Consider the following 10303-nt stretch of genomic DNA (forward strand, 5'->3'; position numbering starts at 1 on the left):
CACCAACACCATCACAACACTAACACAGACACTAACACTGACACTAAGGCCAAAGACACACCAACCCAACTGCAGATCTTCACCAGTAATGGTAGCTCGATTATCAGTCGGCTCCTAGTCTCCTTGACTAGGGCTGGGTAAAAAAATCGGTTTGATTGATTTTGAATCGATTTCTTTTTAATTTTGCGTAATCGATTAATGGTGGATGAAATCGATTTTTCAGAGCAGGACTGCGACTAAATGACCCGGACACCACCGACGCGGAAGTGCGGCCGGGTCCGTCTCGCAAGCGCCTCTCACGGAGATGGGGCGTCTTGGTTGTGCTTGTGATGGTTCTGGTGCGGGAGGAACGCGTAGGAATGGTGTGAAAACCCCTCTGTGGAAGGTCCTCCAGGCCTCAAACTGGAACCCGCAGTGTGGAGGAACTGGCTGGCGGAGGCGGGTCGCATAAGCCAGTCATTCTAGGAATATTAACTTTGATCACCTGTGGCTGAGGGCGGAGTTAGAGGAATGGTAAAGCGGAAATCATGAAGCTCCGCCCACCCTCCCCCTCCAGTGAGTTTCTTGTACCAAGGGCCCAACATGAGTCTGTTTTAGGGGGGTTAAAGCTGGTGTCAGTGCCCCAGGGTGACAGTAATGTCCCTAAGGCTGGAAGCAGCAGGTATAAAACAGAATAAAGATGATGCAGAAGTCCGTTCTGAGCCACTGGAGAAACATGGACATGTTTGTGTTCATTATTTCAGAGCAGATTCATCTGTTTACTGCTGAAATGTCAGATTTATTTCCTTTCTAATATCAATATTGATTCTGTGTTGCATGGCTGCAGTAGTCAAATAATTAAGTTACAACTCAGAATTGTACTTTGGTATCACTAAATGAATCTGAATCAATCAATTAATACTGAATCAAATCGCAATTAATCGATTCAGAACCTTATGAATTGAAATCGAATTGATTAAGGAAATTTGCCATGATACCCAGGCCTATCCCTGACAGTCAAAAAAGTGTGAAGAACACACCAAATCCACTACCGACTTCAGCATACGTTCTGCACCTGCATGAAACGAAAAACCGAAAAGTGACAGAACATCTCTCTGGACTGAAACACAGAGCTCACAGTCGTCAGTCATTGTTGTCAGCAGAGAGGGTTGAGTAGTCCAGAAGGGCTGTTGATGTTGTACTTGTTGAATGGATGGTTAGTAATAAGAAGATACTGGTGTTGTCAGCTGTCAGCTTCTTCTCGTGGAAGAAGAAAGATGTCACAGATGAAAACTGAGGAGAAATCGCACTATGCTAACAATGCTAACAGTGTTCACTTCATGGAATGAATGAAGTCCATAGTCAACACTGACTGGCACTCATTCAGATCCAATATGAGCAGTGAACGGACTATTGTAGAAGACAGTAATAGTGTGAAGTACCTTGGCAGAGCTGTAGTCACTTGGAAACTTCTTCACTGATTCACTAGTCCAGGCCTATCCCTCCACCAATCAGATTGGTCCGACTGAACGACTGGTAGTGGACGATTACACATGTTGAATCGGCTGAAAAGACTGGAGACGGCATTAACGGCGGCCAATCACACAGAGCACACCAAACAGACTCATGTCACTGACCTCACCAGACTGACGACGACGTCCGACTGCCAAAAATGGGGTTGGCGTGTCTTCACCTTTACACCAACACTAACACCAACGGTCCATCCGTCTATCGGTTAATCAATTAATCTGTGAATTTGGAAATAAATGTTCAATTCAAGCTTCTTTTATCCATTTCTCAACGAATTATGAGTGTGAATTTTGCACAGGTACTTCTTTTATAATGAATAATTATTATTAACTTACACTATAAATAGTATACATAATAGTTTTTTTAAAAAGTTGTGGAATCAACTTTTTCCCAAACAAATAATGTTTCATTTTTAAAGATTATTAGAAGATTATAACAGTAAATTGTTTATCGCTGCATCAGATACCTTCAGAGCTGAAACTGTTGACCTGTTTAGTTATTCAGATTTCTTAGAAACTCTTTTTAACAGGAAGGTTTCATTGCAGATGTGTGAAACTTCTAATGATGTTATTTTGCTCATTGTTTTTTGCTCACAAAGCCAGAGAACCATAAAATATTTTATTGAAGCTGAGACACGATTTTCATCATCATTTTCATTGCATATAAAATGTCAAATTTTGTATTAAAGGACAATATGAGTTAATTAGAGTTTAATTAAGTTTGAGTAAGATCAAACAAAGATGGTAGAAACCAAAAAATAACATCTAATTCAGAAATAATGCGAGACTAAATGAACAGAAATGAACAAAAGAAAAGTTGAGGTTCACGATCTGAGATGTGAAACATGGAAACAAGATGTGATGATGAAATGATGATCTTTGTTTTTTAAGTGATTTTTCAGACCTTGTAAACATGCTGCACATGATCCTTAGTGTTTCTTAGATGTTCAACAGGTAGAATTAATGGCTCAATGAAAAATAAGCTACTAGTGACATATAATGCATATGTAATGCACATACATTCAAGTACTTAAGGAGTTTGTAACGTCTATGAATGTTTCCCATGTCATTTTTATGAGAAAGTCAAGGACAAGTTCTGTACTGTACCTTATAGGTGACCCAGAAGAAACGATCAAATTCCATATTTTCATGGTATTTTCCAGTGTTGAATGTCAGTGTCTTCACCAGCTCTGTGGTCTGTAGTTTGAGTTTTCTGTTACCGTTCAGAACAACATAGTGATGAATGTTTTCTAGGTGTCAGGATTCTTCAGACTTCAACCTATAAAACATGTGTAGAATTGTGCAGGTGATCCCGTGTTCTGATGCCTGTTCTACTGTTTCTTTGTCCAGTTTGTGTGGAATCATCCCAGGTCTGAGCAGCATCCTCCTGCCTCGAATGAACCCCTTCGTCCTCATCAACATGGCAGGAGCGCTGTCTCTGTGCATCACCTACATGCTCATAGAGATCAAGTAAGGACCTGTTTCTGCATATGCATTCGTATATGTGTTTGTGAATCTATATGTGTATGTACACGTATATGTTACTGTACATGTATACACATATGTATATGTATGTTTCTGTACACACACACACACACACACACACACATATATACATATACAGTACTTAAGAACAAACCACGACGTTCGTGGATCAGGAGGTCTTTTCCAGGACCCACATGTTCCTGCGGTGGCCGCAAGTAGAACACATTACGGTGTTATTAGGGTCCCTTATGACATTCACATGAACGGATGCACAGACAGAGATTCACACAGCGCTCTTAAGGTGGATGTAAGGTGTTTATAGGCAGTAGTGTGACATTTGTATGCCATTCGTGGCATTCTTTGAGGGATCGAATACAAATTTTCAAGACGGAGTGAATGACTGGACTCAAACATACAGTGCAGAAGGAAATAAAATGTTTTATTAATAGAAAAATAAACTTGAAACAAATCTGCAGAGATAATGCACAGTCCACCGGGACGAGGATCAGGGTGATGGATGTGAGTGTCAGACAGTTAGTGTTTTTAACTTTCACTTCTCTATTATTCTTGTGTGTATTTGTTTTATTCTTATACCTTCTACTTCAAATGTCTTCATCTGATGTCTTATTAACACTCCTAATTTCTAACAGTACAGGTCAGTTTTCATGCAGTAATGTGTGATTTCAGCACCATGGACAGTGCACGATCCCAAACACAGAAAACGCACATTCACAAAAGGCTTAATGTAAAAATAGGTTAACATAGTTTAATGTTTGAAAAGGGCATCAATAATCACCAAATTATGTGTGGACATCTCTAATGCTGGGATACACTACAGTGCCTCCGTGACCGTCTGGAGGATGAAGTGGTTCAGAAAATAAGTGAATGAATGAAATGATGAATGAACAGTACTCTAAGATGAAACTATGTTAAGTTTATGTGCAAAGGTGAAAGTGGACATGACTACAGATGTCCACACAAACTTTGGTACTGATTGATCACTTGTGTTTTTACCTCCGCCAAGGAGGTTATGTTTTTGCCGGCGTTGGTCTGTCTGTCTGTCTGTGTGCAAGATAACTCAAAAAGTTATGGACGGATTTGGATGAAAATTTCAGGAAATGTTGATAATGGCACAAAGAGCAAATGATTAAATTTTAGTGGTGATCGGGGGCGGGGGGGGTGGGGCACTGATCTGCCTTGGCGGAGGTCTGCGCTCTCCGAGTGCTTTTCTAGTTTATTAGGTGCTTTAGAATGTCCCTCTTCCTCTGCTGCTGTCGGACTGAAACAGCATAATATCTTCCTACCATCGACTTGTGAGCGCGGTGAGTTTCACGTAGGGCTGACGTGCATTGACTTTACGATAAAATAAATCAAGAAGTGGCTGTATAGTTTGACTTTGAGTTAGTACGACTCAAAATCATGTCATTTTCTCACGGCAACCTCAAGATGCTCTTGCATTTTGAACGGCGGCCGTACCAACTTTGTAAGATGGCCGTAAGAAACTACTGCTCCCTCTACGAATGTCTGCAAACTCCAGAACTTGTACGAACTGTGAGATTCGTACAAACCCACCGTTTGTACGAAGCTTTGTGACTGAGGCTTAAAGAAGCATCAGTAATAACCTCATTAACTTGGAATATTATTGAGGAAAATAGCAACATTTTACTCGCCAAAAATTCTGATTATTTGTACACAAATCCATCCTCTTTTCTTTCCTCAAAAAGAGTTCAACTCCTCTGTTGTGCAGATTATCCCTGTGGGTACCTGGGGTACCGGGTACTGGGGGTACCGGTCGTAGTTAGTGCAGTGAAAGTGACAGACGTATCCTTTTCCTGGTTGTGACCAGCTTGCTAACTTTGGAATTGTCCAACCTTTCTTAACGATGTCCAGCTTTTCTGGAAAAGTCCATCTTGAAAATGGCTTTGACAATAAATCTGCATCCAAATCCATTTCTTCTCCTCCTTCAGCCGTTGTGTTTTGACTAAACAGCTGTTAAACCAACACAACTATATTTCTGTTCGTGTAGCTCGTTACAGATGCAGTTTGCTAGCTTGGCTAGTCCACTCTCTGACTATCCAATCACAGGGAGTGAATACGCTGACGTTACCGTACGCCTGCTAGAGGGCTTTGGTGTCGCCAACTCAAAATTTGATTGGTTGAAGAAACCGTTTCATCGACACTTCTGTTTTGTTAGAGGGCCTGCAGAACTGACTGTGAAGGCCTCCAGACAGACTTCTGTGACTTTGACCCTGCCTGGTAACAAATGATGGCTGAAATGTGATTGGTTAAATGTTTTAATATGAAAATACACGTGTGGAAGCAGCACAACCAGAGAGAAAAGCTATGAAAGGAAGCAGACAGACCATTTGGAATTTTTTTATAATATTCATGGTCAAAATATAATTACCATCAGTCTGTGATTCAGATATTTTTTTAGGCTGTGATGGCCCACCACTGCTAAAAGCCTAATATTGTATTTTAATGGATGATAAATTAATAGTTATGTAATAATTAATGAATACTTTAACATGAACACATTATTACATTATTGCCAGACACATTAGTTAACTGTTAACTATTATTTACCTATTTACCATAAAATAAATGAATATTTATTAACAAAATATAATAAAACAGAATTATCATTTATTTTAAAGAGACTGATCAGTAGTTGATTAATTTAAGTCATTTTAGATCTAATAACAATTATTTTTATACAAGTACTTTTAATTAAAAACCACAGAATCCTTTTGAGAGTTAGAGAAATGAATGTTGTTAAAAAAAGAACTATAAAACTATCCAACCAGACAAATGTGTTTGTATACGTTACAGAACAGGTCAGCGCTGTCAGACTGAACTTCTCCAAATACATTTTGGAAGGTTCTGGAACTGAACAGCTGTTTCCGTGTGCTTTAAGGGCTGAATATGAGACATGTATTTATACTCCGTGTGCATGTAGTTCTTGGATAATTAACACGTCACATGAATACTTCAGAAACACACTGGTACTGATGTGTTAGATGACAGGAACAGGCTTTGGCTTTGTGTTCCTCTTCACGGTTTTACACACAGTTTTATTTTTGTGCCTTTGCTGTGTTTGTTGTGTGTTTCTTCAGTAATTATAATGCGGTGGACACGGCGTCAGCGGTCGCCATCGCCCTCATGACGTTCGGAACCATGTACCCCATGAGTGTTTACAGTGGGAAAGTACTGCTGCAGGTCAGACGTTCTATCTACAGCTTCACATGACAACACTTACCATGATATTTATGTTTGATGATTCTAACTGTCTGTGCGTGTCATCCTCAGACCACGCCTTCTCACATCATCGGCCAATTGGACAAACTGCTCAGAGAGGTAAGAAAAATGACACCTGTGATTTTAATCAAGAAAAAACTGCCGTCAAACCATCAAATTAGAGGCGCGCGTCAGATTTTTTTGTCCCGAACTAGTTTGAGTTGAATATCTAAGGATGGTTTCTTATTGGCCAGTGTCCTCTGTTTGTGTCCAATCAGGTGTCGACTCTAGACGGAGTCCTAGAGGTCCGGAACGAACACTTCTGGACCGTCGGCTTTGGATCCCTGGTACGTAGACCTTCGACATGTTGGACCAGGACCTGACCTGGGTTGTCCTGATGTTCCCCATCTCATCATTCATTCATCAGACCATCGATCTGTTCATCCACAGGAAATGATGGAACAGATCAGTCACACAGTTTTTGGGTTAACAACACCAACCCTAACATACTGTTCAACCCAGCCCATGAACCTCCTCAAAACAAGCATCTATACCAAATGTTGAACTATTTAAGAGTAGGGCTATGTATCGGCAAGAATCTGGTGATACGATACAAATCACAATACTAGGATCACGATACGATATATCACTATATATCGCAATACTGTTAAAAGGCAATTTTTTTATTGGTTTTGTTTCTTTTTCTTTTTTAAAATATTATTTCCTAGACAAATTGAATTACATCAAAAATCTGCACAAATACTAAACACATTTTTATTTGATCAGAACAGGACCTAATGCTATATCACAAAATGTTCCTGTGTTAAAACTGAAATTCTGTTTTACAGACATTACCGTTTCAGATCCTGTTCAAATGTTCAGATTCTATTAATTCAGAACTAACATCATAGCATTATTTTTGTGCAATCCCAACAAAGGAACTAACATTATTTAATAAGAGTGTTAAATGATAATAAATAAAATACAAACAAAAAAGAAAAACAAAAAAACAAAAATGAACCTCCACAATATCTGCATTTGGGTAAATACCTAAAAATATCGATTACAGTACTGTTTAATATCGATACAGTATTGTGAAATGAAATATCACTATATATTGCAGAACCGATATTTTCTTACAACCCTATAGGAGTATCGTAGTGACTAATATAATACATGGGTGGGTAATCTCTCATTAATATTCCATAGTGTACTATTTAGTTTCTGCTATCAGACAATGTCTGTCTTATTTTCACCATAAAAAACTGGCAAAAAGAAATAAAAGTCATAAAAACTTCACAGCCATGATGATTCAAATGTATACTATAAACTCTATATCAGATTTGGTCAAATTTGGTCTGAACAGGTTAAAAAGTTGTACAATAATTTGTAGAACGTGGACAAAGTAGATGTAGATGTTCCTTTTTGTACATGTTGAGTAACCTTAGACTTTAAAATCACCATAAAAATCATTTTATTTCATGTAATTTAGGGCAGGGGTTCCCAAAGTGGGGGTTGCAACACTCCAGGGGGCCATGAGATGATTTTCAGAAATCTCTTGTTGTGATCCCTGAGGTGGTTACGACTGATTAAGAGCAGTGCTGTTGAACCTGTACTTTGAAGGAAGGATGTTGATATTATGAGTTTCAAGGAAGTGCTTTTACTTTGAAAGGGTAAAGATTTCATTAATATGACATGAACAACAGCTTAACACCGACAAACAGGTATGGCATCCTTGGGCCTACAGGTTTGACTAATGGTGTCACATTAATAAAAATGGACATAAAAAAGACCAATAAATGTAAAGTAGACACATTAACCTGAGTAAACATTACATGACCCCCCCCCCCCCAACCCCTTCACATAAAACAGAACACAATGAGTAAAATGTCAAGTACCCACAATGCAATGCAGCAAATATGCCACAGTATCATTGTGTGATTCCTGTGCGCACATTGTTACCTCCGCCAAGGAGGTTATGTTTTTGCCGGCATTGGTCTGTCTGTTTGTCTGTCTGTCTGTGTCTGTTTGTCTGTCTGTCTGTCTGTCTGTCTGTCTGTCTGTCTGTCTGTCTGTCTGTCTGTCTGTCTGTCTGTCTGTCTGTCTGTCTGTCTGTGTCTGGCTGTCTGTCTGTCTGTCTGTGTCTGTCTGTCTGTCTGTCTGTGTCTGTCTGTCTGTCTGTCTGTCGGTCTGTCTGTGTCTGTCTGTCTGTCTGTCTGTCTGTGTCTGTCTGTCTGTCTGTCTGTGTCTGGCTGTCTGTCTGTCTGGCTGTCTGTCTGTCTGTCTCTCTGTCTGTGTGCAAGATAACTCAAAAAGTTATGGACGGATTTGGATGAAAATTTCAGGAAATGTTGATACTGGCACAAGGAACAAATGTTTAAATTTTGGTGGTGATCAGGGTTGGGGGCACGGAGGCCCACTGATCTGCCTTGGCAGAAGTCTGCGCTCTCCGAGTGCCTCTAGTTTTTAATGTTTCAGTCATTTCGGGGCTAGTGGGTGTCTCCGGTCTCTGGCATCATTATTTTTGGGGTCGCGAGTTTAAAAGTTTGGGAACCCCTGATTTAGGGTGTTTTCACCACTGATAAATGTCAAAAACAGATCCCATTGGAGCAGAACCCTATGTAAGGGTTAAATAATTTACAGATTATTTTTTATTTTGAGCCAAATTTTGCATATTTACCTGAGAATGACTCTTCAGTAAGAGGCCATTGAACTTGTGTGCTCTATCATCAGTGTTAAATAATGAAAAGTGAAACAAAAGCAGGTGTTAAAATATAGGGATGCACCGATACCACTTTTTCCAGACCGAGTACGTGTACTTACATTTGAGTACTTGCTGATATGAGTACCGATACGAGTATTTAATAATCCCATTCCAGTTGTTAGTTCCTTTTGTAAATGTGCTTTATTGTCGTTGTCATTAGTCTGACTGGAACAAAGTGCTGCTACTGACATTTAATGTATTGGAATGCGCGTTTGTCAATTAATCCACCAGGGGGCGACGCTCTGAATTAACCATACTGGACAAATACCACGAAGAGGAAAGTTTAATGAGAAGAAGAAGAAAGTCAGTAATAACAAACATGGAGACGACAGAGGAAACACTAATGTGATACTAATGTTGCATTTTCTCTGGTAAGGTTTAAAAGTTTAGCTTCAGCAGGAAGAGAAAAGACAAATGAGCCACAAGTTTGGTTTTCACTTCCGCTGGTGGTGGTCCGCACCGCTCCGTACCTCCATAGTATTATCAGTAGGATGTAAACCGGTCCAGCCCTGGGTAGTTGTCCTAAATGTGTCAGTAGTTTTTCTCTAACTCCCACAGTGGCTCTTTGAACAGATCCTCTACCTCCACAGTTCTGCTGGTATTCTCTGTCTGGGTACTCATCCTCCATCAGCTGGAAAACAGATGGAATGTACGCAGAGGACGGACAGAACGCTGCGTCTGTATCTGTCTGTGTCTGAACGCTACTGTCAGTCAGCCTTACTTTTATCACCCTCATTTATTTGGTTCAGTCTCCACACTCTTCACACTCACACACATTATTCCTCCTCCTCGTACCTGCTGCACTGAACTGGGAATGTCACACAGCTGTAAGTGGTATTGGTGCATTTGTATCAGATTACTTTTACAAGTACAAGTACACACACAGAGTATCGGAGCCGATGCCTATACTGGTATTGGATTGGTGTATCCCTAGTTTGTACAAATGTTCAAAGGCCAGCTTGTGGACCTGACATTACACTCTACTGATCTTACAGATGGATGAACCCATTCCTGAGAAAGCCAGGCAAACAAATATACTCTGAGCGCTTTAAGTGTCAATGTACAAACACAGACACCCATGGGAAAAAAATCTGAACATTAAATTTTGCCTGTGAAACAAAAACCCAGTGATTAAAATCAAATTATACCCAATAAAGATTCCCTTTAAAAAAAAAAAAAAAAAAAAAAAAAAAGCTTTAAGAGACCCAAAAACAAAGAACACAGAAAATTTTGGGATTCCCAAAATTATGGCAGAACATGGATAATGCACATCCTGCCAAGTTGAATATGTGGAGTTGACATTGAATCT

At 39.7% G+C, this 10303-nt stretch overlaps 1 protein-coding gene across 1 annotated transcript in view; it reads left to right on the forward strand.

The window, feature by feature from the left end:
- The window catches only part of LOC115433826 (zinc transporter 6-like), a 107420-nt gene extending 100619 nt beyond the window's left edge, over positions 1–6801 (forward strand). The window contains exons 11-14 of the mRNA XM_030155369.1: positions 2859–2978; positions 6110–6212; positions 6303–6350; positions 6509–6801. Coding sequence (XP_030011229.1) covers positions 2859–2978; positions 6110–6212; positions 6303–6350; positions 6509–6613 — 376 coding nt within the window. The 3' untranslated portion in view covers positions 6614–6801. The remainder of the gene's footprint in view (positions 1–2858; positions 2979–6109; positions 6213–6302; positions 6351–6508) is intronic.
- The last annotated feature ends 3502 nt before the right edge of the window (positions 6802–10303 follow it).

The sequence above is a fragment of the Sphaeramia orbicularis genome, chromosome 15 (genome assembly GCF_902148855.1).
Source record: "Sphaeramia orbicularis chromosome 15, fSphaOr1.1, whole genome shotgun sequence".
NCBI classification, from domain to species: Eukaryota; Metazoa; Chordata; class Actinopteri; order Kurtiformes; family Apogonidae; genus Sphaeramia; species Sphaeramia orbicularis.